This window comes from Anas platyrhynchos, chromosome 3 (assembly GCF_047663525.1).
Source record: "Anas platyrhynchos isolate ZD024472 breed Pekin duck chromosome 3, IASCAAS_PekinDuck_T2T, whole genome shotgun sequence".
Taxonomy (NCBI): Eukaryota; Metazoa; Chordata; class Aves; order Anseriformes; family Anatidae; genus Anas; species Anas platyrhynchos.
In genome coordinates this window covers 77,229,450-77,249,006 of record NC_092589.1, presented here as the reverse complement: position 1 = coordinate 77,249,006, position 19,557 = coordinate 77,229,450, and the positions used below count along the sequence as shown (strand labels likewise).

Below are 19,557 nucleotides of genomic sequence, written 5' to 3'. Positions count from 1 at the left end.
CTTTCATCATTAAAGAGGAAAAACTGCATGGAACACTTTAGCAGGCAAAATGGTGTCTAAAATAGTTCCTTGCTCATATTTTATTGATACATAGAGCAAATATCACATAGGCAATTCCATCAAAATAGACTAATTTTGATGTTCACAAGAAGTGAGAAGGCACCTCTAGAAATCTGCCAGTCCACCTCCTTTCCTTAAAACAGGGTCACTAAGAACAAACTGCTCATGACTGCATCCAGTTGGATTTTGAGTATCTCTGAGGTGAAGACTCCACCTCCTCTCTAGACCAACTGTTTCATGGCTGACCACACTCACAGGAAAGTATTCTTATGCTTAAACAGAATTTTCTGTATCATAATTTGTGCCTGTTGCCTCTTGTCCTTTCACTGAACGCTGCCGTGAAGGTCTGGCTCAGTCTTTTTTAAACCCACACATCAGGTACCACGTACCTGTACCATACACACTGACCACATATCTCTGAGCATTTTCATCTCTAGACTGAATGACCCCAGCTTGTTCTACCTCTCCTATGTCAAATGTTCTTGTCCTTTAACACATTCGTGTCCCCGTGACAGACTCCTTCATGTGCCTGTCTGCCTTGTACCAGGAAGCCCTAACCTGACTGTCTTCCACCATGTGTTAAGTGTTCTTCCTCCAGCCCATTTCTCTCAGTAGCTAGGAATTGCTGAAAGTTGGTCCTAACAACAGAGCCTGAAGCAAAGAAGACATGAAGTACTTCAACCTTTTACGTGTCCTTTATCATCAGTTCCCTTACCCCATTTTAGCAGCCAGCCCACGTTTTCCCATCTTCCATTTGCTGCCAAGAATATACCTATAGAAGACTTCCTCGTTGCCTTTAACCTTGCCACATGGTCTTTGACTTCCCTAACCCCACCTCTTCATACTCGAAGAACAATGACATTCCTTCCAGGTCTCCTGTCCCTGCATCCACCTCTAATATGCTTCCTTTTTATGTTTGTGTTTTGTCCTGCAAACCTCCTGCTACTTTTGCTTGACCTGTAGTGCTCATTGATATGAACAACTTCTGAGCTTGGAGGCATCAACTAGCAATAACAATTTCACAGAATCACTAGACTCTGAAAGGCTAAAAGCCTCCATCTTGAGATAAAGTATTTAAGTATCTTATTTGATCAGTGTCATATCCTCGTTAAGTGATTTACAGCAGAGTGTAAAATATTGCATTAATATGCTATTTGATCAGTTTTCAACACGAGATCATTTTTCTGGTCACTATAACAGTTTAAGAATCATACCCTTACACACACTGCACCTTCTGAAGCACTTTAAGCTAAGACTATGTTCTGCATAAAACTGTAAAATCTCAAGAATCATACTGCACGACAAACACATTAAGCTATCTGCACTTACTACAATTACAATCCAATTTACTTATCAGTACACAACTGAATGAAAACTCTTTGAAATGTTCTGCTACATTAGGAACTCTTCTCCCCATTACCAAGGTTACCAGGTTACCAAATGAATATGTTTTTTTCGAGGGATGTAGCAGCAAAAACAACTTGGCAACTAAGATGGACTGCCTGAAATGTACTAAAACAGGACTAAATAAGTGGAAGAAATTTTGTGCTGAGTACTACGCCTTTGACATGAAGTAACCTTTGGTTTGGCTGATACTATCTAAAATACTATCTATATGGCAAATAAACTCTAACCAGTATAAACCCAAACTACAAAGACTCAAGAAACAGGCTTAAAATACTGCTGAATCTCATGTAAGGTAACCACTTACTACCCAAGTTTCTATACACTATGAGCTGACTAGCCAACACTTGATGGTCTACACAAAGCTGTTCAAATTGTTCAATGCTCTGACTCCACAAGACTGATATATTTATATACATACACACACACACTATACCTGAGTGACTTATAAGGTACAGGAAATTCAAAAGCAACTTCTCCTAATAGCTTCAGCACTCCACTGAAGAACTGGGAGAGAAACTTAGCACCTCCAGCTGGGCTTGTTTCTCCCTACCATCAGGTACCCTAGTAGTACTCGCAATATAGCTTAAAACATTACAAGTATTTTGCAATTTACATGCGGTTCACTAGCCTCTGGATGATCACTGTGTTGTAATAATACAACTAATATCACTCATGTTAAGGTCAAGACAAATTAATTCAGTTGGTCCTGGTCATTCAAAAGTCAAGGCATCTGACCTATTTTTAAAAATGTTGTCCTATCAATTACAAACCTAGTAACAGAGACAGAAGATGCTGAAGCCTCAAGAAAATGACTGAAGGACAGCAGTCCTCTCAACATAAATACAATTTGTATAACATTCTACTTAAACAAAATTTTAATTTGTATAGGTACAACACTACTCTTAGACTATTATATCTGTTACTCAAATGCAACAGATATTAACACCAGATTTTTTTTTCTTTATTTGAAATTTTTAAAAATCTAAATGCAATACTTTTGACATTTTACTTTGTTATTCATTTCCGCAATATTCTAGCAGAATGGAGATGAACCATCAATAAACATTTAATTTTCACATATACAAAAAATATATAGTAAATAATTTTTAATGTCATAAATCACAGGCGTTTTCCGTATTGCCTGATTTTAAGTGGTAAATGGACAGAATATTTCATATAAAAAAGACTTTATTGAGAAGAATGATTTTAAGATTTTTTTCTGCAGGCACTTATTAAAAAATAATTTTATGCAATCATGAAATATTTGCAATTAGTTTCATTACAGGAATAAGGAGTAGATTGATTTAACATGTTCATTAGAAAGTTATTCAGTCAGATCTTCCCATTTTCAATAAGTGATGTGTGTCTGAGATTTCCACTTGAAAAAATTAAGAAATTTACTTGATTCACCTGCAGGTGACACTGTTGGTCTTAGCCATACAACCAAAGAGCAACAGCCTTCCTCTCAATATATTCAGTTGCAGTCTGGATCAAAGATGTATCCAAAGCACAATTATTTTTCTTATATTTGTACACTAGTACTTTTAAAGTTCCACTGTAATATCAAACCTCTGCAGAGACAGTGATTAATGCAAGTGCTTCAAGTACAGATATATTTAAAATGAATTTATTCTGATAAAGCTTGAAGTAAATGAAAAAATGTGGGCACTGGAGGAAAGAAATTATATACTTATAGCAAGGGCTCTTCATCCAAATTGAAAACTTTGTATTTTCATACATACATTGAAGTACAATACCAAAAAGTTATATAAGTTCATTAAAAAAATAAAAAACTCCAACATCCCAAACTGGTTCCAAAGCAGTTTAGAAAAACTGGAAGGAAACGGAGCTAAGTCAGGCATGAATATAATTACTTCCAATAAAAGTGAACACAACAAAGAATGCAATTACAAATAAAATCCTATATACTTTAACTACAGAACACACTGAACATTTTTCCCTGTTGTTCAAAATTACTGTAATTTTATTTGGCATCACTTCAACTAAATTTTTTTGCTAAAACAAAAATTAACTCCCATTTTCCAACCAAATCTAAACAAGGATTTTAGCCAAGTGAGTCATACCAAAGAATGCCAATTATACCTTTTTATCAGAATATATGGCATTTGATTATCAAACATAAAGTAGATTACTCAAAGGCTGTATTAAAATACTACAGATTATGTAGTAATTGCAGGCAAGTAGGCATGTAGTATAATAAACAACTATACCTGTCTATTTGAAAGAATAAATTATTTCAAATAAAGTTTAAATTAATGTCTTGGAGTAGTGATTCTAATTTTCAAAGCATGGAAACTTGATTTTAGTAAAATCAAGATGGATTCTGTCATAAATCTAGAAATTAATTTAGGTCACAGGCAGCACCTCCAGTTCCTTACAAATTACTACCATTTTTTATCTAAACTGCTACCATTTGATCACATATAAGTACTTTTTCCCCTTTGGCAAAATCTTAGCTGTCATAGGCACATATATTAATGGGACAACAGTAAATCAGAAAGGCTTCCAACAATACCACTAGTGTATTGGAAGAGCGATGCCAAAGGAAAAGAAAAGAATACAATGCTGAAGGGACAGGCTGGTAACATCAGCCTGACAAAACAATGGAATTGTCCCAGCAACAGAAACAAAAGATTGAATGCAGACAACAATTCAACTAAGCAAAAAACTTATCAGCTGAACCTACTGAAAAATTACCCCAAAATCCCTGTATAAACAAAAGTTAATTTCTTAATCATTTTCATTATAGGTGACAACCAAGAATCCTATGTGTGAAGTCACAGAGCTCCTGCCTTCATTTCTGAGAGCTAAAGAATTCAGGAAAAGAGGTTTGGCTCTGAACATTACATGCCTCCCCAAATGCCTCTCTGCTGTTTACCATCAGTCTTTTTTTTTTTTTTTTTTTTTTAAACCTACTTAATTGTAATTTCCCCAAGTTGAAGAAAGGAAAAGAGAAAACTGTGGAAAAGCCATATACTTCATAAAAGTGGCACTCAGGGAAAAACTCCTTCCTTGTCTTTAAAGGGTCAACTAATACAAGGTTAAAAAATTTAAAACTCAAGTGTTCCTGAGGTGAGTTGGATGGGCATAGTGGTACTATGTAGTGAGCAAGTGCTCACTTTAAGTATGTTCTCCAGCTTCAGATCCTAGTGATTTACCAAACCCAATGGCAGGATCACCTAATCCAGGTTTTCTCTTAATTTCCCTTTTGTTATTCCCTATTCTGGAACTCTGAGGGGGACAGTTGTAGAAAAAAACAAAAAAAAAAAACAAAAAAACTTCTTTTTTTTTTCCTCTACCTCTGTTTATCCATCAAAAACCTTTTGGGATTCCACTTCATCCTTCCAAAATCCAAGCAGAATAAACTCAACCCAGGTAAGGAGCTGGATGTTACTGACCACGATTTTGCTATAAAATGGGAGTGTGCATTGCTTACTGGTGAAGTGACTGATAAGATCAGGACCTTGAAAAGCAGCATTTCAAATCTTCAAATCAAACACAACACAGCAGATATTTGTATATAAATGCCTTCTGATTTTAAGTCTTGTATTCAGAACTTGACACTAATCAAGAAATGTATTTAATATTTACAGAAAACATTTTAAAAGGCAGAAAAAAGATATGCAACAGCCTGTGTAATTCCATCAAAGCTTACTGCCTCTTGGATAGTGTTTTTTAATGCACAATTTACCCTAAAGGTAGCATGGAAAATGAAGCCAGAAGTAAGATTTTATTTTTCAGACTTCAGCATTCCGAAATGAAGACGACCCATAAGGAGATGACAGAGTGAGGTGAAGATGACTTTGGGATATAGAAATCATATTGCATGAAGAGATTGTGATGTTTCTTGAGTCACTGAATCATAGACCATCCTGTGTTGGAAGGGACTCATAAGGATTATCGAGTCCAACTTGTACTCCACACAGGGCAACTTAAGAATTAACCAACAGATCTAGGATCCAAATCCTAGATCCGAATGCTCCTTAAAGAACTGTAGGCTTGGGGCCATGATCAGTCACCTGGAAAGCTTGTTCCAGTGCTTTACCACCCTCTCTCAGTGAAGAGCTTTTTCCTGTCCAATCTGAACTTCCCTGAAGCACCTTTAAGCCATTCCCTTGTGTCCTGTCACCAGTTAGGTGAGAGAGATCAGCACTTACCACTCCGCTCCTCCTCATGAGGAACTTTAAAGAGCAATGAGGACACCCCTCATCCTCCCCTTCTGTAAGCTGAACAAACCAAGTATAGCCCTATGTAAAAGCCCTATATAAAGCCCTTATATTAGGCACCTTAGTCCCTTCACCATCTTTCTAACCCTACTTTGGGCACATTCTAATATTTTTATATCCTGCTTATGTATGGAGTCCAAACCTGCACACAGTGCTCGAAGTGAGGCCACGCTGATGCTGCATACAATAGGCCATTTCTTTCGACCAGTTAGTTATGCTGTGCCTAATGCACCCGTTTGGCCAGCAGGGCACACTGTTGACTCATACTGAGCTTTCCATCAGGCAAAATCCCCAGATCCCTTTCCGCATGGCTGCTCTCCAGCCTCTTGCCCCCCAGTCTATAGGTTCATCCAGGATTGCCCCATGCCAGGAACAGAATCCAACATCTGTTCTTGTTGAACATGAGTCAGCTATATAAATTTTTGTTCAAAACATTTTGGTATATTTAACTCATTTGAAAAGTGTTTTTTTTTTTTTTTTTTTTTTTTTTTCATCTCATTTAAATGTAGATAGGCTTATTTTAAAAAGATGTTAATTTGAAAATTCAGAAGAAAGGAAATTTTCTTTTAGCATGATAGTACTACTGAGAAATACTCTGATACTTTTGTCAGAAACAGAGGCTAGTCCTTTCCTCTTTTTCTCTCTCTCTTTTTTTTTTTTTTGTATTAGATTTTGATGTCATTTGAAAAGTAATATCTCCCCATCCAAATGCTGATCAAAAGAGGATATTCTGCTCCTGCAGCCACTGGTGTGCACTGAATTCAGCACTAGTTTTCATTCTAGTCATACTGGAATATTAACTAGGCTCAACTGTTTTGAAATGAAGAACTTGAAAAGAGGAGGGCTTCTCTGTACCTGTGAGCTTTATAATCTCTGGATCACTTCTGTTGGTCACTAAATGACAGTTTATCCTCTTCCACACTAAACCCAATGAAAGAAAAAAGTAGATTTTATTGTATCTAAAGCATCCAAAGTTTCCAGAGCAATGAACCACTTTGTTCCAGGAAGGAAACAGACTGGTATCTAAAGGCAGCAGTAATACAGCTGCATTCAATAACTGCAAGCAAAAAAAACAATAGCATTTAATTGGAGATTAAAGTCCAAGTGCCTAAAGACAGACAAAATATACCAGATGTGAAGGAAAAAAGTTAGTGATGAAGTAAAAAGGAAGCATCTGAGATTGCATATGCTGAATTATATGAAGTATTTTTGGTGGATTATTGTCTTCACAAAATGATATGGTAATATGAATGGGGTAACAATTGACAATCTCAGGAAAAAAAAAAAAAAAAAAAGATTCTCCCAAATTTGATGTCTTTATTAAATGCTCCCTGAAAGGCCACCTGCAGAAAACTTTTTAATTCCTACCAAAACCTATGAAATAGACAGAAAGAATGTTACAAAAACTAGTATTTAAAACAATAACTCTTGTTTTTCAAGATTTCTTTTTTATACAAAAAATCCTTTTTATTGGAAGAAGTGGACATTTACGTTATTATTTATGTGGATTTATCACATTTATCACAATTCAACCTACTTATATGCTAAATAGGTCAAGCAGTCAAAAAGAAATCCTTCATGTCTAACATGATTTAGTGATAATTCTGTCATCACTAATTTTTTGCCAGTGCCTAAGTGCAAAAATTTATCCTTTTTTCCTAATGCAGAGATGTCCTAATTTCTGGTTACATATAAGCATAAAAGCACATGAAATGGGTAGCCATAAAAAACCTCTTTATTACGCACATAAGATCTAACAGTGGACTTTTTATATACATGAAATGGAAAGCACATATATACATGGATATCAGAATATAATACAGTAAAAATTAACAAAATTTATGTATTTTTTATTTCCACAGGGAAAAAAAAAAGCAGCAGGAATCAAGTTCACTATTTGCTTTTACCCACAACCATCTCTATACCTTATTAATGTGCAGGAAATGAGAAAAAGAGTATAAGAAAAAGCAAGCTGTAGATGAAAAAGAAAGCACCAAGCTTATAGCCCTCTTTTGCTTCAAATAGTTTCAGACTTGATTAGTTTTATATTACAGATAAGAACTTAAGAAAAAAGCATTATTCCATTTTATTAGTATCAGATTCCAACAGGGAATAAAGCCTTCATGACTTAATATCACAGTCTATCAGCTGACAGAATCTATCACACTGATCATCCATATTACTGAAAGGTCCTGATGCCATTTGCTGTTCTCAGAACTGCTTGCCCTATTCAGCTTTGATGCTTTTGTGGTCTCTGCTTCACTTCTCACTTCTGCTTTGCCATCACAAGTACAATTAATCAGCTAATCTTTGAGATGTCAAAATACATTCAGTCCTTCGGGCTATTTCCTCTCCTCAAGAAAAGCTTTCTGTGCAGTAATCAGACAAATGTATTTGCCAATGCAAATGCAGCATACACAAATTCTCTTTTCATTTGCAACACTGCTGTTTTCAAAAACACTTATCAGTACTGTTGTATTACTCATGCTCTTCAATAACAACTGCCCTTTTGTTCTAAACTAGTCTTATTTTTAGTATAAATAGATAGCTAAAATAGAAAAACACAGCTATATAAAACTTGCAATCAGGTAATAAAATATTTATCTTGGATTTAAAATATCAAAGCTAAAATTTCTACAAGCACATTTAATTTAAAAATCAGCTAAAACTAAGTTCAATTAAAAAACAAACAAACTAACACAAAACACCACCTAAGACTACAACTCCATTTGTTCTGGGTTGGCCTTGCCTGTCTGCCAGATGGCCATCCAGCCACTCTCTCACTCCCCCTCTTCAACAGGACAGGGAGAGAAAATAAGATAGAAAAGCCTGCGGGCTGAGATGAAGACAGGGAGGCCACTTACCAATTACTGTCACAGGCAAAAACGGACTTGACTTGGGGAAGATTAATTTGATCCATTGCCAATTTAAAAGAGAGTAGGATAGAAACACAGACCAAACAAACCTTAAAACACCCTTCCTCTTAAGCCTTCTTCTTCCCAGGCTCAACTTCCCCACTTCGTTTCAACTCTTCTACCTTCTGATGCACCAAGTGGTGCAAAGTGATGGGGAATGGGGGCTTTGGTCAGTACTTAACACTTGGTTACTGCTGTCTCTTCCTCACACTTTTCCCTTGCTCCAGTGTGGGGTCCATCCCACAGAATACAGTCCTACACAAATTGCTCCAGTGTGGATCCTTTCTGTGGGCTTCAGTCCCCCAGAAACACACTGCTCCAGAATACCTGTGGACCAAGGGCCGTGGCATGGTCCTTGGGCCATGGGCCATGGTGAGTGGCATGGGGCAGCCCCAGCCTCTCCTCACAGAGGAGCCCTGCAGCCCCCTGCCAGCATCTGGGCATTGATGCCTCAGAACTGTTTAGTTTGTGATTTTTTTTTTCTCCTTAATTGGCATCTTGGAAATCATTCATATTTTCAAGCTCTTCAACATATTCAGCACTTGGCAAATGAAAGTGCTATTACTTCTCAAACCTAAAGCTTTGAAGGATTGTTTCTTAGCCAAACCTTAAGATATTTTTTACATAAACTGTGAGAAAGAGAAATCAACTCTGAAAGCAACTTTACCTTAAACAGGCTAAGTAGCAGGGAACACATGACAGTTGCTGCCTGATAAAGCAAGTCAGGTTTAACAACTTTCTTTCCCCATCACCTATTTTTTAATATTTTATTTTTTTAGCTAAACTGGACTGACTGAAGGTCTAATCTTCCACTTTATGCCTCGGCATATTTCATTTATGCAGGACACTACAAATTTAAGCTCCAGATTTGAATTATTTAAATATCTTGAAATTTTTCCAGAGTTGTAAAGTTACAAAAGTTTATGAAGTTGGTTTCTACTTCCTAGCTGCATTAAACAGAAATGTTTAAAAACACTAAGTTGGAAGCAAAGTAAGATCAGATACACATTTTGTTTCCAGCACCCCTTTTCTTCCACTAGGCAGGGAATTAATTTTTATCATCAAATCCATGATTTAAAAAAAAAAAAAAGCAGAGGTAGTTGGAGGCATGCAAAAAACTAAAATTTTAGAAATGCCTGTCTCTGTGAAGGTTGGCAGGCCCACGTTGACAGGTACTGCCTTGTACTTCCATAAAAGCATACATTTTTATTTTTATTTTTTTGAACCTCAAGTACTTTAACAATGTGTAAATGCTACAGGAAATATAATAATATATTTTGCTCTTGCTTTCTGCAAGATTATTTTTTGATCAACAAGAACAAAAAAAATGGAAACACCTCCTACTATAAAACTATATTTCAAGAGTTATAAACGAAAAAGTATTCAATAGGGCAGAAATGGGAGAATTACAACACAATAGTTTGATTCATTTTCACATATTTATTTAAAAGATAATAAATTTCCTTCTCTTGATCCTCCTGCTCCCTGAATCCCCTTAACTCCAAGAATATGAGAAGGAAGGAACAGAGATACAGAGAGGTTTATAGACTGGGTAAATTAGCCTGCTTTCAGCTGTTGACCAGATTTGTTTATCAGCTAGTACGTAATTTTAGCAACAGAGGAAGCATGGATAATCTGGCCCTAACATTAAGATGTATCTCTAGTGAGCAAGGCTTGGAGGCTGACAGCCTCCAAGGCAAGAGACACAGGCCCAGTAAAAGATGTTTGGCTTATATCTGCATGCCTGAAGCACAAAGTAAAGCAAAAGTATGATAGAAAATTTATTTCAACTCTAAAATGTCAGTCTCAGTTACTTATTTGAATTAAAACCCTAACCATAGACAAGGATCATACTGTAACAAATCTCGTACAAAACTGCTGATGTACTAGTATAAGAGTGAGGAATATTCATAGAAATTGAAGAACAGTATAATAGCTTTCCTTAAAAAAAAAAAAAAAAAAAAAAAAAAAAAAGGCTGTTTTATTATTATTAAGGTTTATACAGGTAGAAGTAATTTTTGATAAATTTCCACTGGGTTATGCCAAAGATCTTAATTTTGTTTCTCTTTATGTATGTATAAAACATTAAAGATAAATTATCTTATACATGTTTCTTTATGCCCACAATCTTTTAAAGTTAATCATTATTTAGGACAGAAGATATTTTGGCAACTCCCTAGCTGCTACCACATATTTGTAAAAGTTGAGAGTAAACATATGCTTATGTGCTGGTGAAGGACAATGCCTTCAGACTCGGTGATTGCATTACATGTTTATACTTCTCCAATTCTAGTTGCATTCTCTGAAGTTTTGGAAGATAACTGTTACTATTATATTTGTAGCAAACACAAAGACAGAGAGAGATGATATGAAAGCCCACAACTTGATCTTGAAGTTGTTATATAATTTTCCAGACTACCCAAAACAAAGACAGAGTAGCTGTTTTTTAAGTAGCTTTAAGTGTATATATACACACTTAAAAGTCCAAATGGACCAATCACCCAAATAATCCCTTGTCTTAAAAACAAAACAAAGAAAAAAACGCAAATTGGTGTTATCTCAAATGCTACCCAGCAAAAGACGCAATTATTACTCTCTAGTATTTTCCATTTAAACACTAAGACTAATGTACCAAAAACGACTTCCCAAGCAATAATTCACAGCTAAAGTACACTTAATGTCATTAGTAGTTTATCTGATATTTAAGCATCAGTTATTGCTAGATAATAGTAAGTCAATATATACACATACTTAGAGAAAAAACTGACAGGAAAAAAAACTACAGAGAAATACACTTTTTTTTTTTAAATGAAAAGTGAAAACTTAATGCATCTTTATTTAAACCATGAAAAAAGACAGACATTTTAAGAAGTGTAAGATAAACTCTTTAGCAGAACTAGTACAATAGCTAGTAAGGTACTGTAGTAAGTAGTTTTTGTAGTATGTTCATTTTCTTCTGTTCCCAGGTTCAGTGAAACATTTAAGTAAAAAAAAAAATATTTAGTAATGGACTCTGGATCTCTTTTGTCTGAAACATTAAAATGACACATTAAATATTTACTCTTAATTTTCACGGATACATTAAGGGAAATTGGGCCTTCCATTTTTTTATCCAGCTTCCCTCATATTATAGCTAGATAAATAATAGTACATTGCCCATGATGTAGGGAGAAGGCTAGAAGGCTGTATGAAGTGTCAATAAAACAATTATCTGGATTTCTTTAAGGACATTTTATTACTGAAGAAAAAAAAAAAAAGTCAATCACCACAAGCAAAAAAAAAAAAAAAACATCAACCACAACTTCTTTAGAAAAGTTGGGTTCTGAAGTACGCTTTGGAATGACAGAATATTGAAAACATACTAGGAACAATATAGAAGCAAAATCAGCTCATGCATACTACTATAAATGCTTTCTTGCTAACTTTTACAATATTTAAAAATATCTGTAGAGAAACTAGAGGCAGAGTCTACAGACTCCTGTAAGCAGACTCCATTAATTAAAGATGAATTCCTGGGAAGTGAGACAGTTAGCAATTTGTCAGCTAAAGCAATTTTTCCTCATCAGAATAAGCATAACAGATGCAAGTAATGACTTACAAAATACACAAATTTAAATACACAAAGAATGAAGGATGAAGCATGATGAATGGAAAGAAAGGAGAAAATTATCAGGACTGTCACTGAAGTTCTACTTCTAACTAACACCTGACAATCACCTCATTCTTCCATCGTTCATTGTGACTGATTTGATTCACTTGAGAATGAAAACGAAGATGGTGAAAATTTAACTGCTCAAAAAAGAGGTAAAAGTCTAGTCACAGAAGATTTAGATCAGGCATTCTGTCTCCTAGAAAGTGAACCTCCAATGTTTTGAAACAGTGATCCAACATGAAATGCCAACATCTGCTTCAGTTGATGATCCTACTCCTGTTTTTTATCCTCCAAAACTGTATGTACTATCCCTGTGTATTTAAATTGTAAGCATGTATCCTCCTGCTAAAGGTTAATTCTTCAGGAAAAATTACTTAACTGTTAAACAGAGACACTTGATCAGTTTGACTAGTAAAGGTTAGAAAGCAGGGTAACAACTGGCAAAATAACAGAAATCATAAAGAAACAGGAGCAGTTTGAGAAATTTATACATTAGAGTGGCTGACAAGTAAATAGAAAAAAACAAAACAAAAACAAACAAATAAACAAAAACACATCACCACCACAAAAAACCTTTTGAAGTAAAAATAAATTTAATATGGGGCAAAAAGCAGCAAAAAGAACCTGACTGTAAGAGGTGGTGTAAGTGCAATAGTTGATGAAAGAAAGCTTATTAGTTTTCATAGGAAACATAGGCAAAGAGCAATAGACAATATCCAGCACAAGGCAGTGCCCCTTCCTCAGTTAAATGTCTATGAAAGGCATGATATTTTCACTGTACTGTGATAAGCCGGTATGAAACAAAGCCCACTGCTGGGCTCCAGAGTCTGGATGAACAACAGCAGCACCTATGCTTGTAACTCTTGGACTTGGGTTCTCTCCTCTGCATCTTCTACAATAATGAAACACTGACTAGATAAAACAAATAAACAACAATAACGAGCATTTCACAGTCCCAACATTTTGGGTCTTTATATATATTCTTCTTTCTAACCTTTGCAACATTTGAAAGAACAGAGAAGCAAAACTATGATCTGTAAAAAAGCTAAAACTGAAATTAACCAACACTTTAATTAGAGTTCCTTTGGAAATCTGTCACAAATAATATACTAGTTTCCAAATTCTTCCTCTTATGGAGACCATTTATCTTCCATTTCAATTCCTAAAACAAGTCTTGAAACTACACACTACACTTCAGAATAGTATCTATCCCTATTTCTACAAAAAGAGCGTGGAACTATTAGAAGATGAATAAATTTCACAGAAAAAGATGAATTTCAAAGCAATGGGATCTGTCTGTAGCATGAAAAAATAAAAGATTTTTACTTGGTAAAAAAAAAAAACTTGCAATTTCTTCAAGACTTTTGTACAAATATCTAATTTAACCTCTTCCTCCAAAGAAAATTAATATTTATACTATTAGTGGGTGGTATTTTGGATTAAAATAGGAAAGCATGATGAAACAGTCTCTTGCTAAACTTAAATTACTATGTAACTATGCTCTAAATTAATACTTTGTTTATATATTAATATATTTTCCCATTGCTAAAGTAATAAATAACATTTTCACTTTGTGAACCATTTTCCATCCATATTTCTTAATGACACCTGAAATTACTATTCTTTTTCTTTTCCTTACTTCTTTATTGGTTGTAAGCACAATTTTGAGTAATGCAGTGAGGTTTCATGAATTATGATGCAAACTAGGAAAACAGCACTTTTCTGTTCTATGTTCATTCCCTTCTTAGATCATTGTAGTTCAGAGCAGGGTTTTCTATGGTCACTTCAGTTTTACTAGTGATTATACATACTCTCTTTCTACTGTTAAAATCTTTGGATTGTGTGCCCTAGTCAAAAACTACTGTGGAAAAAAGAACCAGAAGTAATTTGAAATTATAATTTGGTAAATATTTTAATTTATTAAAAAGTCTTTATTGAAAACTTTTTCATCTTGTAAATAAATAAATGTAAATAAATTTTGGGCAGGTGGTGTTTCAAAGTAATTCCGACATTGCTCTTACTTAGAGATATGGGTTTGTTATTTATTGGTTATCACATTGTTTTGTCCTCATGCATCAATATGCATGCATATTGATATTCTAATGACGAAGACTGTTATTCAGGACTTCAAAGTAGATTACTGCAGTAACCCTCTTGATTAATAACTACAAACAAATATATCTACTTGCTATGTAAAGAGATTTTTCTAGTCTTAATGAAGGATAGTAACTACCAAAGACATTTTATCTATTTAAGAACGGATAAAAAGTTAGCATTTTGGGGAAGTTATATTTCACAGACACAGATAGCATTTGCCTAAAATTAATATGACAAGAAATGTCGGCTAAAATATAAAAATCTCCAGCTAGACAATACTATTTACAAAGCTAAAAATTCAAAATTCATTAATTTCTATGAATGATCAAAGGTTTAGCCTAGTAATACCTTTTACTTTTCCTTTTATGAACAAATGAGGAAAAGTAAGATTAGCCATTTACAGCAACCTATCATTTTTTTAATTTTATTTTTTAAAGAAAGTATGTATCACATATATATTTGCAATGATATTATTAAGGTGTTATTAAGGTATTTTCAACTTATCATTTCCAACCAGACTTTTAACTTCTCAAATACTGTTATTAAAGAACACCAAATCTGAGTTTAGGAAGGTCATGTTCTTGCAAATGCAACTCTTGTCTTACAATTCTGAAAGGGTAGGCATAATCCACTAATGCTCACAAGCTGGAAATCAGGTATGATGTTCAAAGTTTATACAGAAGTGGCTCACTAGGGTCTATTTCAAGGCATAGCTGTGTAACTAAATGGGAGAACCCCCAAAGTTTGATGAGCATATTGCTTAAGATATTTCAAATGTATCAGCATTTTAATTGCTCTGAATTGCTTCTCAAATGTTACATTTTAGAACATAACCAACATAATTAGATGCAGTAATTATGTTTCAGTTGCTTCACTAATACTTTCATAATGACAGTTAAAGAAAAACACTGGCGTATCTATGAAAAATACGAAAGTATGAAGAACAATATTTTCAAATATTAAGCATACCTGTGTTCGCAGAATTTCACCTTTTGACAGTTGCATATCACCAGTCAACTCTTTCACAGTAATACCTAGTGGTTCAAGACGCTTGCTGAAGTAATTTGTCATTTCAGCTGCCAAAGCCTTCATAGGAGCAACATACACAATCTGTAACCAAAGGGACACTCACTTGATAAACGAGCAAACCCCACAATGTCGTTTGTTTCATGGCAACTATTACAAATCACAACTTATTGTGAAGTATGATGCCAGGCACTTACAGTGAAAAACGTTAATAGTGATATATGAAAAGCAGTTATCTTTGTTGGATGAGCATGCGGCAGCTGAAAGAACAATGGATTTTGTTTACATAGCCTCATCACTTTGAAAATTGGTTCTGCATCAAAGCTAAATACATTTTCATAGCTTTCTGCCTTGCATAATAAGATTTTTAGAACAGAAAAAAGAAAAGCTTTAAGAGTAATGAAGTAAATCAAAATTAGCCTTATCTTCAACTTCGAAAAATATAATATTCTTGAAAATTCCCAATTTCATGTTGCATATAATGGGTTTTACTTCACAAGTTAAGAAGCAGTTATTTGGTTCGTTAAATTCTTACCTTAAACTCATCCTTTTTGATAACACCATGCTGAACATGCTGGCGAATTTCATGAAGGACTGTCAGCATAGCAATGTTGGTCTTCCCAGCTCCAGTGGGCGCACAGATTAGCATGTTCTCATTTGTGTTGTAGGCAGTCTCAAAAACTATAGATTGGATTCGGTTTAGTCTTTTCATGCCTTTAAAAGCAAGCTGTCCAATCTGTTAAAAACAATCAATACATTTATTTTTGTATTTTTCATATGTATGTGTAGTAATTATAAGAAACAGAACACATGGTAACAAACTCAAGTTTTATTATTCCAAGCCTTTTATTCTGAGGCTACCACTTCCAGTTCTCAAGTTCTGCAAGTTCTGTATCTTTAAGAATAACAAAACGTAGCAGGAAAATCTCTCTTAAATTGAACTAAAATCTTCATTCACATGCTATTTCATCATTTCACTTATTCTTAATAAAAAGTCTGGGACCAAAACTAATATACATTAAAATAATTAACTATTAATAATTAAACATCAGGAAAGCAGCAATAGTCAGTGTAACAGAATATATGTCTTTAAATCTAAGGTGATAAACTATGACCACTCCAACAGAAGGAGTCAGTGATACACAGGAACCTGCTGAAGGAACAGATGGTCTTTAAAATGGCTTGTGATTAATTTTGTGCAATAGATTTTATTATATAAATACAGACAGACAAAAAAAACAGTAATGACCTCCTCTGATTCTGAAGAAATATCCATCTTACTATCTTAACTGTTTAAATCAATAGCACAAAAAATAAAAATAAAATCACATCCTCCGTAGAGAACTTAAAACTTGTACATACAAAATAAGCTTTAGGCATGTTTTGAAAAATTAAAAATTTAGTTAATATAGGTGATTATAGTCATTACAGTCTAGTACATATTTAAATCTTATAAATTGAAAACTCAGTTTAAAAATTATTTGCTTTGTTCCTCTTGTCTCTCTGAAAAAAGATTTTTGCTAAGAAAAAACTGCTGTGGACAGGTACAATTCCTGTATTTCAAGATCTTAAAAACATTTGAAACAGAAGCAAAGGTCCTTAAGAGATAAATATTAATTTGCTAATAAATTTGCATTTTTATTTACTTTTTACAGACACTTGGAAGATAGTGCAGAACAGAATTATTTCCATTCTTCCACAGATTTCATTACCTGCATAGCTGTTACTAATAAACATTAAACTACTGATATTTTTGAAAATTACTGTTTTTATTTTAATTGCAGGAAACCACAAAAGTACAGAATTACTGTAAGGAACGGTCCTGAAAGCACCTTCTGAAGATCTCTTTCTGTTATTACAGGCTCTTCAGCCAATGTACAGACATCTGCTATGGTAAGTAATATTCTTTCAAATACTATTTTACAGAAGAAAATAAATCATCTGAGCAAGACCCAGTTTCTTACTACCTCAAGTAATGTAAGCTTAGCAATGAGGGCTTTTTTTGCTATTTATATTAACCATTTTATTTAATTGTACAAAAAAGTAGGTCTACCATTTTGCTTCAACTTCTTAGTATTAGCATTGTGAGAAGCTGAGATACAAATTCCAAATTTACTCTAACACACCATTTTCAGAGTACATGATAAAGCTCTACTTATAGATGTGGAGGAATGACAAATTTGCTGATTGGCCCATTACAGTTTTACTCTAGAGAACTTAAAAAAAAAAAAAAAAAAAGCAACCTTAATTGATATAAAACTCAATGAAAACACTGCAACAACATATTCTATTTAACTGGGGTACTTTTAAATTTAAATTTAGCAGTACTATTGTCTTAGCAAAACTTTCAGGTGGAAAACTCACAAAAGACGGAAAAAACAAGTTTCACTCAAATCAAGGTTTGCAGTTGTATTTCTAAGACTGAGATATCTATGCATATCTAAAATATTTTCAAATACCTATTCTAAACTGTTGTTTTTGTTGAAGAAAAAATTGTACGTAATACATACAATACTTCTATGACTTTTCATCAAGTTTCTTTAATTCTTTTGGTAGATGAATTTCAGGATTAAAACAGTCTTTACAACTAGTATTCTTTTACAGACTAATTTGCTTGCAAGATTGCAGGGGAAATCTTATTTGCTTTGCATTGTTTTATATAAATAATGTTTACTTGGTGTATTTTCTTCAAATTTTATTTCATCATTATGAATGAGACTATTTAAAGTGTTAATGGGCTTCCTGGAGACCTGCTGATAACATTGGAGATATCAGGGTTCAACTGACTGTTTTTACAGCCTCTTTGGTGATTTTAAGTTTGTAATTTGCCTGGCTGCTTAATTTTGAAATTTCTTGTCAAGTCTTTGAAAAGAGTTGTATATTTTCTTTTCTATTCCATTCCACTCGTTTGGTTTTAGAAGCTATTTATTAACACTTTATAGTGTTTATAATAAATGATATATGACGGGAAACTCAAACACAAGTTTGGCAATTGCATAATTGAATTAACAAAATTCTACATAGTGCAATATATGTATTAAAGAAGCGGCTTTTGAATTAAAGCAGAACCATAAATCTGACTTCATTTAGGCAGCTAAGTATCTTCAGAAAAGAACTACAGCATTTTTCTTTCATAATCACATAATTGAACATGCATAGCTTTACACATACAAGTCTCCTTACAATTGTGTAAGGAGACTTAATACCTTTATTTAAAGTATTTCTTTAAGTGTTTTCCAAAACTGCTGCCTACATACATTGTTCCAGCTTCTATAAACAGGCAATTTAAGACATATTTCATCACTACATTTGGAAAAAAAATACATATACCACAGACCTGGGACATGTAATTGTTAACAAAATACATCTATCTATATGGTTAAATAAAAACAATTTCCTGTCTATTTTCCTGTTGTAAAATAGTAACACTGTGGATTACAAAAGACTTGGTAAGGAACAGTAAATTTTCTACAGAAAGTCCAGTGGAAGATTAGAAAGTTAGAAAAAGCATTCAAATTTTATTTATTTATTTTTAAAGGAACTTTGAGAGCAGAATAATTACTAAGAAAAAACAAAACTCATAAAAGCCTGGTTAATAACTAGAAGTATTTTGTTCATAACAATATTTAAACCAGAATCTAGACTTTAATTCAACATACTAATTAATTTTCAAGAAACTCAAATGAAAAAAGGCACACTTAGAAATCAATGCACAATAGCCGTAACTGCAATATACAATCAACACAGTTTTCAAAGATGACTCTGCATGAACATATGAAGGACTGGAAAAGCTGTAAGAGAAAGGACTTCCAGAGAAAATAGTTATCTTAAGACTTCTTTAGATTACCTCTATATTTAGTTGAAAAAAATGTAACAGATTACCCTTCCCCAAAATCTCAGTTTATTCCAAACAGTAAGTACAGCTAAGTGTATAATCCAGAAATAGCAGTTCAACTCCTAAAAATAACTAAGGAAAATAGGCAGTATGGAAAGACATCCAATAGTGTGCACAGAAATCCATGGTTTGACAAGCCAACAAGATTTACTTTTTTTTTCTTTTTTTTTTTTTTTTTGCATAAGATTGATTCATGCTAATGTAAAAACTATGTAAAAGACCGGTAAGAAGCAACTCATTCCAAGAGCTACTCAAGGC

At 33.8% G+C, this 19,557-nt stretch overlaps 1 protein-coding gene across 4 annotated transcripts in view; it reads right to left on the bottom strand.

Annotated features, from left to right (window-relative positions):
* ASCC3 (activating signal cointegrator 1 complex subunit 3) overlaps positions 1-19,557 on the bottom strand; it is a 274,883-nt gene that overhangs the window by 186,493 nt on the left and 68,833 nt on the right. For all 4 annotated transcript variants that reach the window (XM_038176559.1, XM_038176561.1, XM_072036159.1 and 1 more), the window contains exons 9-10: positions 15,940-16,140; positions 15,348-15,488 (exon numbers count right to left, since the gene is read on the bottom strand). In XM_038176559.1, coding sequence (XP_038032487.1) covers positions 15,348-15,488; positions 15,940-16,140 — 342 coding nt within the window. The remainder of the gene's footprint in view (positions 1-15,347; positions 15,489-15,939; positions 16,141-19,557) is intronic.